We start from the raw sequence: 24,146 nt of genomic DNA on the forward strand, positions 1-24,146 counted from the left end.
CACTCTATGTGTTGTCCTGAATAACTTCATATGATATATATATATCATATGATACAATCATGACCTCATCCATCTACTTTCTTAAGGAATACTTTTTTCAGGCTGAATCTATCTTTCAAAGATGACTCGACCTCTTTATCTAGTTAGTTCTTTATATATGATTATCGTTTCTTTACTGTCTTATTTCATGCAGGGCAACCCGGAAGATGAGCATTGACACACTGCTGAGGTCCTGCGAAGAAGACCTGCAAGAGGAGGAGAAGGAAGTGAAGACTGGCAAGAGAGTCTCCGTGATCGACGCGAAATCATCCAGTACAGAAAGTAGCAGGAAATTCTCACTGCCGATGTAAGTCATTTAAATTACTTTCGACATCCAGCTCTCTAATATATCTATCACACTTCCTGCAGATCTAATTGATAGACATGGCACTTTCCGTAGCTTGGTGACAATTTCTGTTGCCCGTTGATTTGTACCAACTTACTTTTGTCGGCAACCAAATTTCAGTTTCTGTTTACTCGTATAGGCGTCGATCTCGCCGGGTCAGCACGAACACTACCCTTACAGCTTGCGGCACAGAGACGATCCCCTCGACTTTTGCGGAGGATGATGCATGGAGTAGTCTACCAACGGAAATGTCAGAAGTCAGCGAGTTTGGATCATCATACGGCCTCGGCTCGAGAAGGACGACACTGATATCAAATGGGGTGTCGGATACATTTGACAGGTAGGCACATCCATCTTAGTCTGCAAATCGGAACTTTAAATTTCACAATTTCCCCAAAGCAGAGGATCATTGGTAGCAGTTTTCAGCGGCAAATGCAGTTTTGCCCGAAACACTTTCTTAAGGCTGTTGATTTGCATTCCCGGGGTGATTTCTCCCCTCTGTATGACAAGTATGTTTCCTTCCAAAATTAGATCACAAATTATCAACGGTATTAAACGGGTCGGTTTTGCAGAGTCAAGTCGATAGAAGGAGCCAACCTTACATGTGGTTTTGAATTAAATGGTACTTTTATCAATACAGGCGTTCGACCTTTTGCCGTAACTTCTCCGAGGGTGAATTCAGCATTGGTCGCGAGGAGACATTTGACCTTGATAGTGCCAGCATGGCAAGGAGTGCAAGCATTATCGCCTCATACGGCAGCCGGTCATTTACGAGCTCGTCATCTGGTCCATCGAAGCTGAATAGAACTACCAGTGAGTTGATAGTATACACCTGATTTTCATTCAGTCATTGGTTTTTTATTGGCCGTCCGTGGAGACCTCCATTATTGCCTTTAGACAGATCCGTATGACTTTGTAGATATTAGCATCCATGGTGTATAGAGCGAACATTGAGAATATTAAAATCGGATTCTTAGACAGCCAAAAAGAGTAACGGAGATAGAAAGCATTTGAAATAAGAGAGAACTGTTAACTTTTTTTCAGGCCAGAGCCTTATACGTATTCCCGAGGTAAACCACAAGAAGAAGCAATGCCTGCTGCCCCACTGCTGTGTCTACCTGGCCTACTCATTGTGTGCAGCTCTCTCAATTCTCTCCATCATCATGGTCGTATTGTACGGACATAAATTTGGAAGAGATTTGGCCTTAAAGTGGCTCCTTGCCTTATTCATATCATTCGTACAGTCTGCATTTATAACCGAGCCACTAAAGGTATGTATATATATAGACGTTAGAACATTTCACCTAACTGTTCTTAAAAAGAATGCATTATCTTCTGTACCTACTTGCAGCAGTTAGAGTGCAAGACTTTTCTTCGAGAGGTCGAAGATCATAGTCGTTTCCATCGAAACAACTTTGGACTGAGTACAACTTTGACCACTTCTTGTCTTGCTGATGTTACAATGCTTTGGGTGAATGGCACCTCTAATCAAAGTACAGCAAATGGAAGATACTCTCCTCATCTTTCTGCAGGTTGTGTTCATTGCAATATTCCTAGCAACAGTCACAAAGCGAGCTGACCAAAGGGTTGAAGACAACGTTGAAGTCTCTCCCATACTGGAGTCCAATGAGAAAATCAAGGTAAATAAGGAGACTGAGAGGCTATCTAAAGCAAGGTTGAGCGACATGACCAGCGCAAAGCCCTGGCTTCATGACGCTCAATTTTGGCATGTTGGGTAAATCAGATTTTTGATTATTTGATTTAATCCATTAAATCACAACTCAGAAGAGAACTGCAAAATACAGACCTTTTATTGCCATGTTGACACTGACAAGTACGCCATGCCAGAACTCGCTAACGATAGAACTTGTCTTCTTTCAGGAGGACAAAATGAAGCCAATCAAAGGTTTTGCCCTTCTTCAAGCTCTCAAGGAGGGGCGAAAGGTTCACAGGATGCAGCTGATCATTCGCCAATCCATTGCCTACTTCCTGTTCATCTGGCTCATATTTGTCATCAACTACGCCAACAATGATGACAAGGCCTACTACCTGACCGAGAATGTCAATAATACTCTGGCCAAGTCCTCACTTCCCATGTCTGGACGAACCTTAAAGTCATTGCAGAGGTAGGACTTAAATTTTCTAGTCCCTCCATAAAACAACATGCTTTCCAGGGTAGAAAATCGGTTTTTTTTGCAAATCAGCATCAGTACTTCTGGTGTCTTAAATTCTATTGACGATAACTTTCTTTGCAGCACAAACGATATATGGTCCTGGTTGGAAGCCATAGCTACTCCTTATGTCCATTCAGAGAACACCACTGATAGCTACCTCTACCTGCTTGGAGTCATGCGTCTGAGACAAATCCGAGGCACCAAAGGTAAGAAACTGTTAGAGTAGAATTACAGCTCAACTTGTCGGGGAATTTTGCAAAAGAGAGACACTGAATCATTGATAAAACAATGACCATATTGATGTAAAGTTTTGATCAGCAAAGCTGAATCTTTGATTATCAATGACCATGTTGCTGTAAATCTTTAATTATTTCAAATTGATAACGCATGATTAATTTACTGTAATTCCATGTTAACCATGTTTCTGTAGAGCATTGATAACCAACGACTTGCTGTGTATTTCCATTCTGATCCATTGCATACGATCTATTCTTTGCTTACAGATAACTGTACGGTTGATCTTGATCATATTTACAATGCAAGATTCCGATCCGATGGCTGTTACGGGAAAAGGCTATTTGACGAGGACACTGCCACCTATGATGAGATGTGGTCTCCGGCTCCTGATGGAAAATGGAAGCATGAAACAACTGATGAGTAAGTCGGGTGGAGTTCTTGTTTCGCCCAGGCGACAAAAAAGGACTTATAAATGCTGTCATTAATATAAAAAGAAGTGTTCTGATTACGGAGGTCAATTTTCATTTGATAAATCCAATTCTATACCAAAACCAGTGGCCGCAGTAGAACAGGGGTGGGTCCACTATATCTGTTCCACTGAAGTAATTGAGATTGATAACTGTATGTTTTCCTCCAGCTGGCTGCATGAGGGAATATACCATTCATATAAAGGAGGTGGTTACACCATGACACTCGGCTCCAGCCTGCCTGCCTCACTAAGGGTGATTTCTGCCCTAAAACAAGCCAACTGGATCAATGACAGGTACGTCCCCCTTATAAAGAATTTCCGATCGCTTGAAACTTCAATATACTGTAATGATTTAGGAAGTGACTACTTGGCAAGCCCGGCTTACCAAACAGCGACTTTTTCTTGTCCTGAATGGAGAGCCGAACTCATTAATATTAAAGTAAAGTCTCCAGCTCGCCAAACAGGGTAGATTTTTTACCTGTCTGGCAAGCCCGGCTGGCCGAACAGGGTGGTTTTAGTGCTGTTTGGCAAGCGGCTCTCCAAACAGGACAAAAAAAGATGCCTGTTCGGCGAGCGGCTTGCCAAATAGACATTGCCAATGATTTAACGTATCATTAATGAAGTTTCCACACTTGTACAAGGCACCAAAACTAAATATATTTCTATCAGAGTTTCATAAGCGAGGCTGACACTATTTGATTTACCAAGCTGTGACTTTCAATCTATTGACAATAATTTGCAAGTCGTTTCCGCTTGTTTTCTACCCAGCTATTAAATAGATATCCTCCGATCTGCATTCTAGGTTGAAATCCGGAAACTGACGTGACCATGTACTTGTTTCATGTACTTCATCGCTTAACCGAATTGTCTTTGGTAGCTCTGAGATATCAAGGTTTCTAAAATTATGATGCAATTCATTTCTTGTTCCAGAACAAAGGCAGTATTTGTGGACTTCACTATCTACAATGCCAACGTTAAACTCTATTCGGTTGTGAAGGTTCTCTTTGAAATTGGCGGGCATGGTAAGTAGATGAAATTTCAAATAAAGAAAAAAACCCAGTTAACTCGGATACTAACTATATAAGCGAGTATTGTATTCTTTGATTAAAATTGTCGTGGGATTAGTTTGGATGCAACTTATTGATTCGGCAAAAGTAACGAAGCAAAAAGTCTGTGGAAGCAGCATGGGCATGACGGTTAACTGCTGCAGTGTTATCCGTCCTTTGAAATGTGTAATTATGCAGAATGAGATTTGTTAAGTTGCTATTGTTATTCTCTTTCACAGCTGGTATGACGTCATCAATTGAGATCCACACGACCCGATTTTTCAACTTCAGTTTCGTCGTCTTCAACTACTACGATATATTCATGGTAAGTGGTGTTTCTTTACGAAGTGTTCTTTTTCCTCTTGTACTGTTGTCTAGTTGACACTCAGCTCTTAGCTCAGTACTACGTATTTCTACCGCTGATGATACTCAATACACTTAACCGTTTTCAGATTCTGCTGATACCATTCTTCGGGTACCTATTGGTTCACGTCGCCCTGACAATCAGGGAAGAGAGAAAGAGCTACGCCAAGAACGTCTGGAACTGGATCGAGCTTGCCCTGGCGCTGGTCATGGGTGCTTCCCTTGCCATGTATATGTACCTCTTGCACCATTCAGCCGATTTCCTCGCAATGCAGAGGCAAAGATCTGGGTTTTTCAACTTTGGACCTTTGGCGTATCACCATGCTGTTTTTAAGCGACTTAACGCTGTAATGTTGTTCATACTTCTTTGCAAGGTAAGTCCTCGTAGTGTCAGAAGAGTGGAGAGATTTTCGATCTAATTTATAGCTATCTGTCGAAATGATTAAGAACAATATCATCAAAAACCTGCACAGACATGACTCTATGCACTGCAAGTTGTTGATAAGAAAATCTTATCAGAATTTTACCTTTCATCTCGCTCTCGCCTTTCATCAAATCGATATCTCTCCTTTCAGATCACTCATCAATTCCGTTTCATCAAAATATGGAGCATCTATGGTAATGCGCTGGGCCGGAGTCTGGTGCGGCTACTCTGGGTCTTCTTCCTGTTCATCATTCTGTGGTTGGTGTACGGCATGCTTGGATATCTGGTAAGTCATCATCATCAGTGCCTATTAGGAAGCCACTTGTTTGTAAGACTTCACATTCTAATAACTCTTCGGTGGTACCTTACCAATTAGGACGTGACTACTTGGCAAGCCCGGCTTACCAAACAGCGACTTTTTCTTGTCCTGAATGGAGAGCCGAACTCATTAATATTGAAGTAAAGTCTCCAGCTCGCCAAACAGGGTAGATTTTTTACCTGTTTGGCAAGCCCGGCTGGCCGAACAGGGTGGCTTTTTAGTGCTGTTTGGCAAGCGGCTCTCCAAACAGGACAAAAAAAGATGCCTGTTCGGCGAGCGGCTTGCCAAATAGACACGGCCTACAAATTAATGTCATCCTGAATGTTTTCTTCTTCAGATCTTTTAGGAATTCTTGCACTTATTAACTTTCAGAAATTTAATATCATAATCTTTGTTGCAAACTTGCAGTAATTGCAGTCATAGTATTGTTGTTTAAAATTTTCTTAATTTTGTATCTACTTCAATCAACAGGACCACTGAAGACTAGGTAACGCCCAAATAAGTTCTTAGCATGAACAATTTCCTTTCACCTTGAAATTTTGCCTGCTTTTCCCGTGATTTTGCATGGTCTGAGATGGTCAATTTCACCCATGCATGATTATCGTTCGGCAGCATATGACACAGTTAAAGCATGTCTGATGTGAAAACGATATTGCCCTCACCTCGTCAAAAACAACAACTACATTTTTCAGTGATAATACTAGGTTACTACGAATTGAAACGTACATTTACCGGCATTAGATACTGGTACAGGAGTCTGGAACTGACGAGTGCCTCATTAGCCAAATCTGACTGGCCCTTTCTTTAGGGGTTGCACAAGAAACAAACTTTACGTTCCCTAAAGACATTTTCGCCATTCTCTTTAAATCGCGCAATAATGTGGAGACGGTAACGAACTTCCATCATATTTCAGATGCTCGGACCAGGCGTGTACGCCTTCCGCTCCTATGGGGCTTCAATTCTCTCCCTCATCTTGAGTATTCGTGGTAGCATGGACTTCTTCAAACCCTTCGACTACAACCCATGGTTCACTGGCTTCTTCTTCTTCACCTACATCTTCTTGGTTTTTGGGTTCATCTTTGCCTTGATCATAACCGTGCTCCAGAAGGCGTACCATCTGTCAAAGTCCCGGACCAAGTACCCGTGTAATCTGGACACCAAGGACTACGAAATGATCGATTTCATGCTAGAGAGGTTCAAAGTGTGGGCTGGTATCAAGAAGACGCAGAAGGTCAGCCGGGTAAGAGAAAGCTACGTACGAAGCAGAAATGGTACAGTTGACAAAGGAATTGTTATTCAAAACCTTACGTCTTCATTTGCAGATTTGTTAAAACATTCTGCATCTTGTTGTGTCAGAATTAGAGGTATATAGTAAATATATCTTCTTCTTCTTCTTGCAGTCCTTCCGCAAAGTTAAGTTCAAGGGCATGCCGTCCGTTTCGACCAGGAGTACGTACTCCAGTAATGACGCGAGCACAAGCGGACAAAGCGCCTCCACGACCAGCTTTGAGGCATTGGAGAAGATATGTAAAGAGTCGCAATACACTGAGCAGATGGTGAACAGGTTGGCGCCATCTTGGGAAGAGGTCGTCGCAAAGATTGAGAAGGTGAGAGCTTTTTCCGGCAAACATTCCAATTTTGATAAATAGTATAGGATTATTCGCTGCTTGATTACCTTCAAAGGCGTAATTGTGTGGCTAACGAGAACGGGGTCCTTGATGATAATACTGCTTTGTCACCATTTAGCGATGTCAGTTCTGAATCATCTTTCTGGTATTATTTTGCAGTTGCTAGATTATGACCACCAGGAAGCCAAGTTGTGTTCAGATATTGCGCGAAGGATGATAGAATCAATTCCAACGTACGGCACCGACCGTGCCGCCGTGAAGGCGACTGCAAAGCCTACATTCTTAGCCACGGCTTGGCGATCTAAACCTTCCATCAAGAGCTTCATCTACAGTGCCGGGTCCAACAGGACTCCACGCCCTCCATCGCCACCGGCTCAGCCACAGGGAATAATGAAGAAGCCGTCTACTTTACCAAAAGTAACGAACCAGAATGTCAAGATTACCGCAAGACCCATAGTCCGGCCGATGACATCGAGACCCCGAGGCAGCATCAGTACCATATCCTCTGCAGGCAGGAGCAGCATTAGTACCATCTCTAACGGCCATCGTGAAAGTATTAGCACAACTATATCCGAGGTCTCAACTGGCAAACAATCCAGCTCGAGTCGCTCCGTTATATCGTCTGCTTCGAACGCATCTGGGAACTCAAACAAATCAGACTCGCATATGTCCGTGGTCTCTGTGAGGTCTAACGCCTCATCGGATGAGGGTCGACTGTCCAAGAGTGTGCAGTACACGGCTGACACGAAACCACCTGTTGCGCCGAAAGCGCCCACGACTCAATATGTGCGTGCGTCGATGCCAGCAAGGCAGAACACAACCGCAAGGCCCTGGGCTGCTCGGCCAACACGACCACCGCATGTCCTGAAATCGGTTAGCAAAAATGCTTGGTAGCCGAAAGGAACTTGGATTCTTACCACACATTCATATTCCATGGCTTCTTTCTTTCTCTTGAAGTAGGTGAAGTGTTCACCATAAAAACATGTAGAATTCGTCTTCGCATACCTCAAAGCTTAATATCATCTGCAAAATACTTTGTCCACCAAGAACACCGAACACAGTCATGGTTTCAAATTGTGCATAGTTCGTTCCCACCTGTAAGAGAATGAACTAGGTTAGAGCTAATAATGAATGACCTTGTTAGTGAGGACTGGGAATTAACGCTGAGAACTAACAAGGCCTGCTTTAGCACGTCTTGCGAGAAAGCGGTTAAAAAGTAGCCTTCCAACATGCAAAGGTATATTTCTGATGAAATGGAGGCTGCTATTTTGGTGCTGCAATAACTGTCATGTCTGTAACATTGTCGGACCATTTTCTTGTTTTGTAGGCTGTTGATATATTGCAAAGGTTTGTTTAGAATACGCTCTTTCTATTAAACAAGTTATGATGTTTTCATATAGGAGCATACAGTAATGCTTTTTTGATGACGTTATCTTTTATCAGGCATAATAGTTTGTATGTACACAGTCGTCATTTCTGTCATTGTCTGCATACGATATTTATAAGGTTGATTTACAAAACCGTACACGTCCACACGTCGGTAATGCCGCATCTGTGAGGTTGGTGTGAAGAATGTAGACTATAAACCATGATCGATGGAGGCCGGTGTCGGTGTACAGGAGGCCCATGTAGACATGTAAAAAGTGGCATATTTGTGATTTTGAGTCTGTATACGATAATGGCTTATGAGGTTTTTCAGGGTTTCTAGTAGATGTGTGAGATTTTTAAAACGCTCAAAAACCTTTGTTTTTAAAGAGTATATGCGATAAACCGTTGGAATATTGGGGAGGGGCGGACGGGCATGAGGAGACCGAACTGGAGGAACCAAACGGGGCCGAAGTAAGGGATAAACTTTGTGAGCAAAATGGGCCAACAGGGGTTAAGCGAGGGATTAACTTGATAAGCCAAACTGGGCAATAACCTAGGGATAGAGAAAAAGTGATGGATTATGTCCAATGACACTGTCTTGTACTTGTTTTTGAAAAGCTTAAAGGTGACCTGAAACGCTTTTATTAAAATTTAAACTTGGGGTTTAAAGTAAAGGGCATAACATAAGAAAAACAAGTGTGAAAACTTTTGACCACTGTGTTTTTTATCTTATGCCCTATTATTTTTCCCTAAATTGCAAAGGGTTGTAGGTGACCTTTAATACTTTGATACCGGTTGAATACGTGATACCAAAAAGGGAATAAACAATATTCTCAGTGATACATAGATAACATGTTCATGGTCGTTTTAGGCTATTTGTATAATTTTGAATTGTCATGTTGTAAGGTTTTGTGGTGCTACAGTTTTATGTACAGTTTATAGACAGTTCGTTATAACATAATAAACGCAAAAATCCCGAAGGGCCCTTCCACGCCGGGTCTTTTGGACTGTTTGTTGTCTGACGAAGCGCACTGCGCGTTGATGTTCACTCTTTAAGGCGCAGTAAAATGGTGTGAATGATGCACTGATTATGTACATGTATATTATAGTATATCATCTATACTAGAAACAAGCATAGTGAAATTGGAAAAAAAGATAAATGTATATATTTTAAGGCCTGTCGTTCTTTTTATCAATTTTTATATTCATATAGCTTCCACATTGTACGTGCAGTTAAGTTACATGTAACCTAGAGCGGGTATATGGCCGATATGTTAGACTGAAGGAATAATTATGTCTCCTGTTTCAAAATTTATAAGGAGAAGCTTCTAATATCACCGCACACATTACATTTAAGCTGTAAACAATTGAACTCGAGTAAAGACACATTGCTATCCCATCTCTGTATGAGAATAAAGAACGGAACGTGTATGGAAAAGGAAATGGCTCCAAACATTGTACAGGATAATGATAACCTATTTCACGTTTATACAGCACTTTTCCGTTTGCTCGGAAATTGCGTGCATAACAAAATGACAGCAAAAATATGCGCTCAGTGGTAAATTTAGTGCAAATACTTTGCTGAAACGGGCGATAGGACATCATAATGCATTACATTTCAATGTAAATCAACCAACGGGCAACGCACAATGAATCAATTCAAGAACTTCTAACTGGTTTGGAATCACTTTCATCCTTTTCTAACAAATCTTGGTCTTTGCTATCATCTGTCTTAACAACTTCACCTTTATCATCATTTTTTGTCTTTTTTCGTGCAATCCTCCTACACAAAAGCAATATGGAGTCGTATATCACCTCGACGAACTCCATGACAGTAATGAAAGTGATTCCTAACCAGAAATTCATTATTCCACCAACTCTACTCATCAGAGTCGAAACATCAATTGCTGGCCTCTCAGTGACGTAATGGATTTCAAAGGTTGGTCGGGTGACCTTGACCGAGGCGAAGTTTCGTTGGAACACATGGGTCTTTATCAGTTTATCTACCACGATGCTGTCTGTATCCGACTCCGCCTCATACGCGATCGGCTCGAGACCGTAAACGAAAGTGTGCAATGACTTCAGCAGTTTGTCTATCGTAGGGAAGCTAATATTTCTAGTCTCTTGTGTCGATTGGTAAAAAGGAATGTGAAATGACTCGTGCGGCCATTTTGCCATGTCGACGCTGGTGCTTGTGTACTCGTAGCGCTTACATGGCAGCGGGCAGGGGCATTTCCCCGGCGGATTGAAGCGAAAGTCATACATACAGGCAAGGCGGGAAGAGATGATTTGTCTACTGAATGATATGTTAGCGCAAAATGGCAGCCGCTTGTCCGGCTGTTTCGGATCCATGGAAGTGACAGCGTCGGTGATTAAACCCGGGTCAATGCAATGGCACTGTTCGTTTATCTTTCTCTGGATGCACATTTCCTCACAGGTATGCTGTACATACCTGTACGTACGCCCATGACTGTCTTTCAGAACTAATTTTTCATCTGTGCAGTTTCCATACGGAGGTGGGAGATGTACCCACAGTTTAGTATGCAAGTTGAAATTGGCTGCCATCCCCGGCGGAATGTCATACCCATTTATGTGTAAATCAGGATACGTGTCGGGATCGTGTATTACTACGCGGATGCCATGTTTCTGAGCGTCAGTGTCGTGTATGTAGTGCTTTGGATAAAGCAGATGCACATCGTCATCCAAATACAACTTAATGTCCAACCCCACAACCATACCCCTTCGTACCTTTCTCTGAATCGTGTAGCAATTAAAATACTGTGGATACTGAAACAGTTTGACCTTGCAAGCGACAGTTTCTAGGTGTTTTCCATTCTGAATCGTATAACTACAATCGTCTATCAAATCGCTTTGATGACTCAATTTTTTTCTCAAATGGCTATCGATGTTTTGAAAAAGACCTGTCGTAGACATCAGTAAGTTTCTAATAGTTTCATTGTCAACGTAATCCCGTGCAGAACTGGACATGTGGTGAACCGGAGACCGTCGTTTAGGCCTGCGTCCACCCGCCGCATGCTTGATTTCGTCGTCGTTATCACTTTCCCAAAGGTTCGATTCAAGGTCAAGGTCAAGGTCAAGGTCACCATCATCATCGTCATAATAATCCCCACCATTCCTTTCCCAAGTAAATGGCGTAACTTCCTCTCCTTTGTAATACTTCAACTCGGATTGATAATATTCCTCGTAAGAATAATTTGATATCTTTTTACTAACATTATAAAAGTATTCATTCACTATCAATTCCGCCTTCTTAACCCTTTCCCGCTTTAGCGATTTGAAACTCCTGAATGGCTGCAAACTACAGATTGTTACATCCGGGAACCTGGTTGACTGCGATAACTTTATCGTCTGCTCCTGGTACGTGCTAAAGCGCAGGTACCCGGATATTATATAAATCGCCTGGTAGAGTGAAATAGACAGAAATGTCACAACAACTACTCCCCATAATATCGACAAGAACGGATTCCTCGCCTTAAAGATCCTCGGGATGCCACGAACCGTGCTGAGTAATCCAAACTTAATGAAGACTTCCCTGACTGTGCGTGGGGCCGCGTGCACGTCGACCTTCGGCCACGGGGGCGTCGCATGCTTAGCCTCCATATCGAATTCTATCTACGGATACTCCTTTTGTACAAAATTGTTTTGGGTGAAATTATACTGGGTGCCACCTTTTTGAAAGTATCAAAAATTGGTGTCAAAAAACGACGCGAAGTGATGTCCGTAACACAATAACCAAGATAAATCCAAAGCAGGGATCACGATCATAGCACTTTTTGCAAGAATTTCAGTTCGTGTTTTTCGATAAAAAAGGCCAGACGTCTATCAGCTAGACACATTCCCGTTATGAAAGCCTGATGTTAGTCGTTACTCGCAAAAACACTGATATATCGAACGACCGAACTTTAATCCTCATAGGGTTGACCATAATACTGGATAACGCACATTTCTCATTTCGGCCGCGATTCCACTAGGACCGTTGATTTACGTACAAATGGCCCCGGGGAGATTTCATAGCCTATGAAAGACATAAGACAAGAGACTGGTAGCCAAGCAACATATTCTACCTCTAATGGACTCGGGATTCTTAATGGCCCGACCCGGGTTTTAACTCGAAGTGCTGCTGGATTGTAGTCAGTTGCAGTCTTTGCAGGATGATGAGGGAGAGTTTGTTGATTGTTCGGTCGCCAATAATTCGTCAATCTCAATGAAGATTGGTGGCCCAAATCTCCTGTAATCACAAATTAAGGATGAAATCGCCGTCCAACGATATTCCAAATCGGATTATCCACTACGCATTTGATGTATGGTATTCCTGAAGTCTCATTCTCTATATTTGACCTCGAAGATTTGGTTCTGTGAGATGCAAGCTGCAAGTCAACTGAAAATCGATCACATTTGTTAAGTCATCATCTTATAGCATTGCTACTTTTTCCATGAAAACCTGTCAACAATATAAAATTGGTATCCTTTTTCGGTGTATCTGTCAGGTGTTGCGAAGATAACGGACACCGTTGCAACGCGCACATATACCAAGTGCAGTGAGAGGAAAGCAATATACTTAGAGTTTACCTGTGAATCTTGAAGAAAATCGCCATTCTTCGTCAGGAATCCTAGCAGTCGGAGAAGACGCACCCCACATGACTGTAGATGACCATCCTTATACGTCGCTGGCGCAGCGTTGGTCCAGACAAGGCGCCCAGGCGTTCATGATATAAAGCAAACCTAGCATTCCATTTTCCAAAGGCGTAGCTATTGAATCGTCGTTATAAAAGAAGAAGACACTGAGAGTTCACGTCATAATGGCTAGTCCTATCCCGGTATAGTTTCTGAAACTGTTCCAAATGGGATATTCCTGACGGCCATGTTAGTTCATTCATCAAGAGTTACGCCAAAGACGGGAAAACTGGCACACCCAATTGTAAACCAGCCCAGTCGGCGGAAAAAAGAAACACAATATACCCATCAATCTTAAGAGCAATCACCATTCGTTGTCAGAAATGCTATCCTCGGTAATAGACACTCCCCACAACTGTGATTACCATCCTTCCGCGACGCTGGCCCAGCGTTGTCTGAGACAAGGCGCCCAGGCGTTCATACAGCAAATACGACGCGAGCAACAACGAGGACATTTATCATCGTTGGTAAACTTTGTATGAATGAAATATGTTTGATGATAAGTCTGAAGAGCAATGCTTCAAAGCACTCATGATGAAAGAATACGAATTGTGAGTTTAAAGAGATTAAGACGGAATCTCTTCAAAAATAAATGAGGATCGTCAAATTGATGGATATTAATTATCAGCTATTGGAATTAGTGGATACTACACACCACTGCCGTCTGAAGTAAGCAAAATCTAATCAAGATCCACTTCATTAGCCGACTGCGGGTCTGGTAACCATGGTACCCCTGGCGAAATTGCAATTTATGGTTTTTTTCGTATTGGTTGATCAATATACGGTACATTCAATCATCCAATGTCAATTCCTTGTCGGATCCTGTTCCATTTACATTGTCTTTGGACGCAGTATCGGTCCCAACACCCAGCGTTATTCTAGTGGTCTTGAGCCTGGTATGATGGTACACGTCTCAAAATCAACATTTTCTTAACACTGGTTTGTGCATATTGCCCGTAACAGTGATACTCCAAGCATCAAAATGAAAAGAAAGTTCTTCTAAATTGTACGGTGATTATCGCCGATCAAATGACTTATATCATGATGACTTATTGGCTATTGGCTAAGAAGTTGTAATAGATTGTCCTAATTTTTATGTTGTTAATAAATCTCCCCAGGTCAATAGGTATGACAGACTTTGCTCCATATTGTTAATTTCAGTTGGCACAGGGCAGGCAGTCCCTCCCGCTTTGCCCCAACTGATAGATGACTGAGGTAGTAGTTAAAGCCGTACCGGAACTCAAGAGCGACAGGTATTCCGATTGTCATACAGAATGGCGACGGACCTGCTATTCGCATGTAAGCCATACATATAGATGTACAACCGCCAAGCCCCAGCGTGCGCAAGTAAGAAATTTCGTTTGTTATTAATGACGCATCTGCATGTAGTCAAATCTCAAAACTACGACCCAATATTGCTAGACAGGTTCAGGTGATGCATCCGGGATGATGCATTCCGTTGATCGAATTGAATTGGTAATGATCTATGGGACCCTCAGTGCTGCAGTATCGTACATTACGTCATTCATATACAGGGTGTTTCAATAGAAAGGAAACCGAGATTAATTTCTTAATTTCTTGGACATAGCTTAATATTTTGGAAATTTGCAACCACCATTTATTACCTCATGATGTCCTCTTTCTTATGACACCAAGAAATCCAATTTACTGACACAGATGGCTGAGCACGAAACAGTTCAATCAACCATGTCAGAACTGGTCTTGCACCAGATAGATGTTTTGGTAGTGATTGAACCTTGTGTGCCCAGTGAAGGGCTTTTGTTGGGCATCTCTGCATGTTTTTTTTTTGATTGCGCACTCCTTAAAAGTTGGAAAGGTTGCTCATTTTCTCAGACCAGCAAAATACAGCTTACAACTGAGCAACGTGTGCTTGTGGTAACAGTGTGGTTGAGGACTGGAAGCCTCCAGCAAGTAGCAGATGCATTAGGTGCAATCAACCATGAGATTGAGTGGCCACCAAGGTCCCCTGATCCGACCTTACCCCTGTGGGTTTTTTTTGTGGGGACATCTTGAGAACCAAGTTAACAGGGCGCCTCTACAAGATATCAATGACCGATGTGCCAGAATCGTCGCTGCAGTTGAGACCTTAAGAGGATAGAGAGACGTAATCAGGGATGCATTGAGAGCAATGAGAACCAGAGCTGAAGTTTGTGTTGAAAGGAATGAGGGGCATGTCGAAGGACACTGGGGTTAGGTTACGGCAGGAATAAGCACCCAGATGTTAAATCATTGAACACAAATATTGCTGAGGACTAATGGTAATTTTTCTTTGTCGGAGTTAGGCTGCGGTAAATCTGGTGCAAGACCAGTTCTGACATGGTTGATTGAACTGCTTTGTGCATAAAAAGAGGACTATCATTAGGTAATAAATGGTGTTTGCCAATTTCCAAAATATTTAGCCAAGTCCAAGAAATGAACAAATTAATTTCGGTTCCCTTTTTTTAAACACCCTGTACAATACCAAATTTCCGACTCGCGGCTTTTTCTCAAAATCTTGTCCGATCGATAATGCATCTCTCAAATGGCTCAAGTGGCTTAAAAATCCTATCTTTAAATCACGATGCATCATTTGAGATTTTGCAGCTAGTTTGTGAGCATTTGTTAAAAACATCCTCAAGGGATGCTTTCACAAGATTTGGCCGCCAGTCATTTATATGTGCACTCGGGATGGCAGTGAAGTTTCATTTGACCCAACGATGCTTAATTACAACTTCAATTCCTAAATAACAAAAAGCAGCCATGCGATACATTTGGTTATCCATCTTGTTCACGCCCACCTTTCGCGAAGCAATCGTAAACAAACGAGATTATTGTGTTTAATTTGCGCTCACTGAGCTGGAAATATTGCATTGCGACACTTTATCATTTTCCTAATCACTTTCGTCTTCACTGACTCTGTGCTAGTTTAAGCATTTGCCTCCATCTACATCCATTACACGACCTCCTAACCGGCGCAGAAACTAGTGAGATCATTGAGCTCATGTGCGTGCATTGAAAAACCCCAATATCTGAATGATATTATTGGCGCTCTCAGTGTAATAGTATTGGTGTACCAAATCACTAAGTTGTATATACATGTATGTTTCACCTCGACGCAAGGGCCCAACGCGCCGCGTAGCGGCAAAAAAGCGAAGCTGGCGAAACATTTATAACGGGTCACCGTCACTTATTATTGGACTTATAGCGCATTTACGGGGTTGCAACTATTTTGCTTTATATTGTCACCAGGAAAGAAAAGCATGCGACCTAACGCCGATCTATTTGTATAAAGTGATAATTGGAAGGTATATAGTAGGAAATATCAATAAAATAATCATTCCATGTCGTCTTTTGAGGGCATTTTTGATTGTAAAAAATATATGTGTACGTCACCGTAGTCTCTGCAATGATAATTTTATCAGAGCAGTCTCGCGCAAGTAGAAGTTCTTTACCTATCAGTTCTTCACTTATTAGTCTCAACGTCTGGCGCAAAGCCAGACGTTTTCCATTACGATTTCACTACGATGTTTGACAAGAAGGAGCAGTGCGCGAGATATGTTAATGAGCAGACTTCCCTCGCTTGAGTTTCTGAAGAATGTTCCATATCGCGCTAAGCTCATCACTACTGATTATGACAGGCGTGCAACGGTAGGTATCTGCTCCCCAACTTCCACCCTAATACGGTACAATAAGTTACCATTTGATGGGAATGGGACAATGCCCTCACTGTGTATGGAGTCATAGGGATAAGAAGACATTATTCATTAGTGTTGGTACAAGTGATTTTCCCCAAAAAGCATGTGCATTCAAAAAACAAAATATGCAAGGTTACGGTATCACGTACATGACCATGACGACGTGCAGAAAGTGCACTGGCCAGTGCATACCCTATGGCTATGTACTAGTAAACATGGTAAACATGAACAACATCATTATTCATCGGCAGTTCATTTTACTCCGAGCTTTTCCTGAAACATATAGCCATGATGATTAGGCCTACCATGTACCATGACCAATAACAGCACTAGATCATGTAGATGTCAACAAGTTCACATGAACCGTATAATCCCGCATGGCGCATGTGGGGCATGCGTCTAAACCAAAGCCCCAAAATCACTTGTTTTGGTCTATTTCACTTGTGTTTCCCCCGTCTCCCAGTCCATAATACATTTACAGTTTACAATCCCCGATCATGGCCCAACAAAAGGTCATCGGTTGACTAAAGGAACACAACTGTTCAATGGATTTATAGTTGAATGCGATCAAACTACGTCTTTTCAATCGTGGATTGTAAATTTAACCCCATGGGCCTAGGGAAGGCCCTATAACAATACTTTCGACACAGTTATTATCTCCGCTGCCTCCACCATGTTACACACAGTGCTCACTGCTGATTCTAAAATGCGCCACCTAGTCAAAATAGGACATATGTTCTTCTAGGAATAGATCTCTTTCCAATATTTCGTCATTCCACTATCGTCATCACCTCATCATACTTTCATTGACATTACAGGCACACATCCACAGAGCACTCTTCAAATCATCTACACAGTGGTTATCCAACTAGGATTATAAAGGTAATTTCTTAGCCCCACACAGTGGGTTTCAGTCTTGATAAAGGGGCACTATTGCTAGCAGCTAGGTAGGCAAGATAAAGTTAGACGAAGTAGCCGATAGGGGTCTCTCACCCCTCAAAGTCCGTCACAACTATTCAAGCTTGTACAAGGAATACATGCAGCGCTGACTCTAACAAGACCCAATGGGAATGTCGCACAGTCATCTGTCAAAAACAAGACCTATGTTGCAGTATGATCTCTTGCCAATATTTAATAATTGCACTATCGTCATCACCTCATCATACTTCATTGACATTACAGGTACACATTGACATAGACCACTGTTGCAGTCAATGACACAGTCGCTATCCAAGTAGCATTATAGAGGTAATTATCATTATCATACCTCATTAGCATGTGAACCAATCACGTCGCGTCCTTTGCGATCACGGCAAAGCCTCATGGAATAATGTCTTTCACCGTTGAATAATTTTTCATATTCCATGCCTACAACTTCAATTTCTTCATATTCCATGGCTAGAAGTTCAATACTAATATAATATCCAAGATAAAGTTACAAGAAGTAGTCAATAGGGGTCTCTCACCTCTCACTGTATGTCCACACTATTCACGCTTGTACGAGGAATACATTCAATGCTGAATCTAACAACACCCAGGGCCCTTACTCTGTATATTAGTCACTGGAAGATGGCCCATTTCACTCCTTGCTTCTACTTCACCTATAGTCTCATTGCAAACGCCTCAGTTCTATGATATCACATTCACTTTCAGCTGTCATGCAACGCAACAACTGTGCTATCTGCCATCGCACATCAACGAAGAAGTGCAGCCGCCCACATTCCACCTCACGTCTGTCCGACCAGCTGCAATCCTCGAGGACGCCCCACTGTACCACGATTTCACTACGATGTTTGACAAGAAGGAGCAGTGCGCGAGATAGGCAAATGAGCAGACTTCCCTCTCTTGAGTTTCGGAAGAATGTTCCATATCGCGCTAAGCTGACCACTGCTGACCATGACAGGCGTGCATTGGACTGGTACAGGTTGGAACTGAACATTGAATATGCTGGTGGTGACGCTTTCTGATGAGAAGTTGGTCGTGACTGATGCAGTATCCTTGGACTTGTCCACAGCATCGTTCAATCATTGCTCTCTGAGCTGCCTTGATTCTGTACTTACCCAAATACTAAGACCAAATGCCTGTTGACTGTGCTTTAAGAGAGACTGGCGCCATGCCTAGAGATATGACTGACCCCTATTGGCAAATTTGTATGACTTTATCTTGCCTACCTAGCTGCTGCCTATAGTCTCCCTTTAACTGCGGAGCACTTCAAAGTCGATAAAATGCCATGTTCCACCTTTTAATGTGTTCAGACCGCCATTTTCAAAATAATCAAGTCAGGACACTGCCTTCTAGTCTCATAATAAATTTTGCTTTCCTCAATAATAACATTTCTTCTTCTTCAATGCTTTCATCATTCCAAACTTCTCCTCCTCTGACTTTTACAGGGGTACAGTCATGGCAATCAAAACCCAAATACTGAGACCAAATGCCTGTTGACTGTGCTTTAAGAGAGACTGGCGCCATGCCTAGTCTCTCTTAAAGCACAGTCAACAGACACCAACCCCCTCAGACTCAGAAACCACAAACGCCCAACCCTTCCTGCTACCTTAATACTTCTGGATGTCACATGTTAAGCACACTGCACGCTAGCACTTTCACACATACACTAGTGTAAATGTTCTTCTATTCATTAACGAAATAACTACGCATACACGCATCCAGTCCTTATGAGAGGAGAACATCTTTCCATGTTGCTTTCTTGAGTAACGATATACGAAGTACAAAAATTGTATTTTTCTTCTGCCAATGAACCTCATAATTATCAAGGCTGTGTGAAGCGCTTCCGAGTCCCGTTGGATCAAATGAAACTCTACTGCCATCACGAACATAAAATGACTGGCGTACAAATCTAGTAAAGGCATCCCTTGAGAATGGCAGACGATGTCTTATCTGAACATGAGATGAAATAATTACGGAGTACAAGAATTCCGTCTGGAAATACGAGTCCATTTGATTTGGCCGCGGTAAGTGCGTCGACATGCTAGTGACCCAAATTTTGTCATCAGTCTTCATGTACGTTAAGGGATCATGCGCATTATTTAATTTTTTGATTAGAAAATGTCTGCAATCTTCCACCACACCCTTCGTACATTGTTGACCACAAAAAGGGACACATGTTTGTGTCTGTTGAAGATTTAACAAGATTATATAAAATCGAATAATCCCAGTCGCGATTAAATCTATTAGAGGTGACATTTAAAATTAAGCAAGTTTTATGAGAAGTACTAGAAATTACATGACTGTGTTGAGAAGAACGAGTTCAGATACATGTAACAATGGGTGATATGAATAAAGACTGGTAAATGCTTTTATCTAAAACTCCATGTACATTTACACTAGGCCTTTCTGTACAAAATTGAAGTAAAAGCATTTGCTAGTCTTTATTCATATCACCCAATGTCCGTAAAGCCTACATCGAAGTGTATGGAACTCACTCTTATCCACCAAGAATGTGCAAGAATACCATATTCGTAAAAACATTCCCAAATTGTTGTGCATCCTTGCCGTGTCATACATGAGGGCTACCTGTACACTGTAATCCGGCAAGGCTCCCGTGGGTTGGTCTCACAAAAATACCCCAAAACGTTTTTTTTTCTCCAAATGAAGCGCAAATGCCTAAATGTCACCATTCATCACTTATAGTATTCCCTCTTGTAACCTTATCTATATTGTACAGATAATGTATTACATTACCACTTTGCAATTACCACTATTCTAAATTGACATCATACATTACAAGTCCCTATTCACACTTTCGTTATTACTGCTTTTATCACGCACATCCATGGAGGTTTAATGATGTAATATACACCTTCATCAGTCTCCTTCCCTGCATAGAACATGACAAATTGTCACTTTCATCGTGAATAAGGATATGTCAATCGTGTTACTCGCAATAACAACACAGAAGTGGAGACGGATATGAGGACAACTGTTTACCAGATACAGACAGCGACAGAATTGTTTCATGCATGATGCTTTGGAGTGTGCCATTTTATGGCCCGGCGAAGCTTTCTTTCAAGGGAGGACACGGACTGAATGTTGGTCTCCCTAAGACATTTCTATTAAATCATGTCTTAATTCAGAGTTGAGAAAACAATATATAATATACATATCGACTGTTTATGTGACTGCTGTTCGAAGCAGCCGATCAGAACGTCCTCAGACCATGATGCTGATAAAAGCTTTTTAAGATTTAGAAAACCAGGCCAATCCCGGAAATGACGTGTACGGTTCCTTCTACCAAAGGTACCTACTTTGTAAAAGTATGTAATATTTTACGTCAGCTTGAAATAAATTTGGCCTCGGCCACCTTTTCCCTGAAGCCGGCGGGATGGACAAAATAATATTGATAATTAGTGAGCTTCGCGTATTTTAACCGACCTTGCTTTATCAGTCCGGACAATTTCCCAAACGGGAAACGCTTTTATTGTGTTAGCAAATTCGGCAACCGATTTCCTAAAGCAACGCTGCATTTCCTAAATTGGCAATATATTGTTTCACAACATGGCAAAATGCTCATACAGTATTTTTGGCATAAGATACTAGTATCTTTCATTGAAATTCACCACAGTTACTTGTTTTTGACTGAGAAGGTGTTTGGTACCTATTTCCTTTAAAACTAATTCGATGTCGGTGTTTTTTGCCTTTTATAATGGGTTCTGTGAATCAGGCCCTGATACGTGTAGACACTAGATGCAAAATGTTACACGATAAACTATTGGAAACAATATAAAATTCATCGTCAAGCTGAGAGGGAATGATGACAACACCAAAAGCGGATTTCAAAACGTTAAAATCCGGCCATGGCTAAAAAATGATGTCGAAACAAACACAGCACGTGCAGCTCGAACGCACCCATATCTCGAAAACGAGCTGCTGCCGGTGTAGAAGTTTAAAATGTCCTAGGATAGAATGCCCGGGAAACAAAGGATACTATTATGCGCTTCAATCTCTGAGCTATTGACGGTCAGGGTCTCTATAGAACCATATTGCAGAATACAATTGGGCCGGACATTTTTTCCAGGGGGGCATTTGTTACATATTTACAGATTTCAGTGTCACCGTGGTTGTATGACATAAGGAAAACTTGTGTTCCTTATTAAGAGCCCGGAAAGGTGTGAAGTAATCTAGGATCGGAAAAAAATCAATTCTCTCCTGATTATACAAAGATCATTCCAGCAGCAGATGCTTTTCATCTTCTACATTGTTACACTCGCAGTTCAAACAAAGTCTCTTCTAAACTGTTTTTTAGGTTTGCTGTGACGGCCCACCTCGATTTGTAAGTTGCGAGCACTAATTCTTTAGTAAATTCCTTTCTCTGTATAAAGGAAGGGGTGGAAATTAAGTAGTTTTCTAGGGATAAATCAGACTTGGCCATTCGCCCTACAAAACAATTTGATTGAATCAACGAGTTCCCTATCATCTCGCATGTGTCAGACTGACTCGTCTGTGCATCCTGGGATTATAGCCTGAGACAGCTTATTATAAACCGCGAGATGGAGAATACGAAATCGCGAGATGCCAACCTCGGTGGGAGTACCATGCGCCACAGAATGTACTGCAATTTAGAAGCTGAAAAGGCCAACATTCATGAGACCGAGGCTGCAGCAGGGAGATATCCTTATTCTTATTCCCCTTCGATAAGGATGCTTTCTTGTCGATTCAGGTAAACTGTCACAAACCATTTCCGTTGTGGCCGATTTTTCCCTGTTGAATTTTCAGATTCCTTAGCTGCCGTGAAACTGAAGCTACTCTACTCTCCTATCGAAGGAACGAAAGCCGACACCTCTTGTTCTGCAATAACGTACTCAAATTCGCATAAAATATTCCAAATGTGGAAGCGTATATAACAAGGCCTGCCGCAAACCGCACAGGTGCCTTTGTACTGTCTTCGGCCCCAATAAAGATGTTCACGGCAGCGCAGAAATGGTGCTTGTCATACACCAGCGAGACAGAAAATCTTGGGGCAATAAATAATGATAACTCATCTGCCGCCAGAGACAGCAGCTAGGGGTAAAATTGGTGCCTGATTCGACTTATTTGTTCAAAATGTCACAAAGAGGGGCGGAACCGAGAAAATAAATTGAGTTTGGCTCAGCTAAGTTCCCATCAAATAGGTTCCCTTTAACATGAGAGTATGTGAATGTTAAAACGAGCCAATTGAAACAAGCTAAACTAAACCAACCAAGTGAAATTGAAGATCACGTTTGGATGTAATATGATTGCAAAGCATTAATAGGTTGATATTTCCATAAAATGAAAAAGCACTTTGATAAAATTTATTCACCACTCAGGCCCACTTAATTTGACACGTTTTAGTTTTTAAAACAAGTCAAAATAAACGTCTGAATGAAACGTTCTATGTAGCACTTTGCAACACTTAAAATGAACCAAATTGAATGGGACTATGGCATGAATAATATTACATTTTATGCCATAAACATACTTGACCGAATCCTGCAATCTGCTCGAACAGAGTGCTCGGAGAACTGAACGGATGCATTATCCTATCGAAATCACTTTGCAACTACATGATTTGTGTCCATTTGTTTTCAAGGCGGTAATTGCTCGAATGAGAGTCAGTCTGAATAGGTTGTTGAGCACTCTAGAAAATATTAGAAAGGCACTGTGACCAAGAAATCGATATTTTGCTTTTAAACTGTCAATGCGTTCAGACTGGGTGACAGAAAAATAATGGGGCGATTTTCTTTACAAAATGCATAGGAGTGCAAAACTGATGTGATGGCTTGCGAGGAGGACCAGGTCGGGTACCCCTACCCATGAAGGTATAATTCAAACACCAATGCGACAAAATATGGCAATGGGTGACGTCCTGTTTTTAGTGACATCGTTTGTATATGTTCTGTTTCGCTCTGGAACATTTGTACATGCAGATGCCTACGGTAAGTGTATAGTATGATCAAGAATTCATAGTCTACGAATTCTTGGTATGATATATAGTTATTATTAATGGACCAAAGGAGTATACATGTATATATATAATTAGGGGCATTGGTACCAAGCTGGCGGCTGCCCAGTCACCGTAGTGTATTTTACATCATCAGTATCAACCAAAAATGTTGTAGCTCGGAAAATGGAAAGATATAAAAAAGTGAGAGATTTATGACAGTCATCATGTATCTCCGATTACTGTTCCGTGTGAGCAAAAATTTGCTCTGTGCAGTGATGGAATGATCTAAACTGTGTCAAACTGTGCTGTGTCATTGAAGATAACACAGATTATATTTGCTGATCCTTTTGAAATAAACAGTACGTAGCAAGCATCCCAAGTAATGGCTAGACTCGAGGTGCAGTCCAGTTGTCAGTCTTGCCAG

At 41.7% G+C, this 24,146-nt stretch overlaps 2 protein-coding genes and 1 long non-coding RNA gene across 3 annotated transcripts in view; 2 read left to right on the top strand and 1 right to left on the bottom strand.

Annotated features, from left to right (window-relative positions):
• LOC135488984 (polycystin-1-like) overlaps window positions 1-9,587 on the top strand; it is a 39,563-nt gene extending 29,976 nt beyond the window's left edge. Inside the window, exons 22-37 of the mRNA XM_064774026.1 lie at window positions 194-346; window positions 525-725; window positions 1,026-1,198; window positions 1,430-1,656; window positions 1,918-2,025; window positions 2,267-2,511; window positions 2,641-2,765; window positions 3,063-3,216; window positions 3,434-3,559; window positions 4,196-4,287; window positions 4,551-4,636; window positions 4,764-5,048; window positions 5,250-5,384; window positions 6,331-6,657; window positions 6,818-7,024; window positions 7,205-9,587. Of these exons, the coding sequence (XP_064630096.1) occupies window positions 194-346; window positions 525-725; window positions 1,026-1,198; window positions 1,430-1,656; window positions 1,918-2,025; window positions 2,267-2,511; window positions 2,641-2,765; window positions 3,063-3,216; window positions 3,434-3,559; window positions 4,196-4,287; window positions 4,551-4,636; window positions 4,764-5,048; window positions 5,250-5,384; window positions 6,331-6,657; window positions 6,818-7,024; window positions 7,205-7,939 (3,379 nt within the window). The 3' untranslated portion in view covers window positions 7,940-9,587. The remainder of the gene's footprint in view (window positions 1-193; window positions 347-524; window positions 726-1,025; window positions 1,199-1,429; window positions 1,657-1,917; window positions 2,026-2,266; window positions 2,512-2,640; window positions 2,766-3,062; window positions 3,217-3,433; window positions 3,560-4,195; window positions 4,288-4,550; window positions 4,637-4,763; window positions 5,049-5,249; window positions 5,385-6,330; window positions 6,658-6,817; window positions 7,025-7,204) is intronic.
• A 485-nt stretch (window positions 9,588-10,072) lies between these two features.
• Window positions 10,073-12,034, bottom strand: LOC135485555 (FMRFamide-activated amiloride-sensitive sodium channel-like). The gene has a single exon (XM_064767730.1). It carries the CDS (start codon window positions 12,032-12,034, stop codon window positions 10,073-10,075), a length of 1,962 nt encoding a protein of 653 aa, XP_064623800.1.
• A 4,961-nt stretch (window positions 12,035-16,995) lies between these two features.
• LOC135490755 (uncharacterized) lies at window positions 16,996-18,638 on the top strand. Its single transcript, XR_010447764.1, has 3 exons — window positions 16,996-17,685; window positions 17,986-18,051; window positions 18,457-18,638. It is a non-coding gene; the product is annotated as an uncharacterized LOC135490755 (long non-coding RNA).
• Window positions 18,639-24,146: the final 5,508 nt, after the last annotated feature.

Source organism: Lineus longissimus, chromosome 1 (assembly GCF_910592395.1).
Source record: "Lineus longissimus chromosome 1, tnLinLong1.2, whole genome shotgun sequence".
In the NCBI taxonomy this organism is placed as follows: Eukaryota; Metazoa; Nemertea; class Pilidiophora; order Heteronemertea; family Lineidae; genus Lineus; species Lineus longissimus.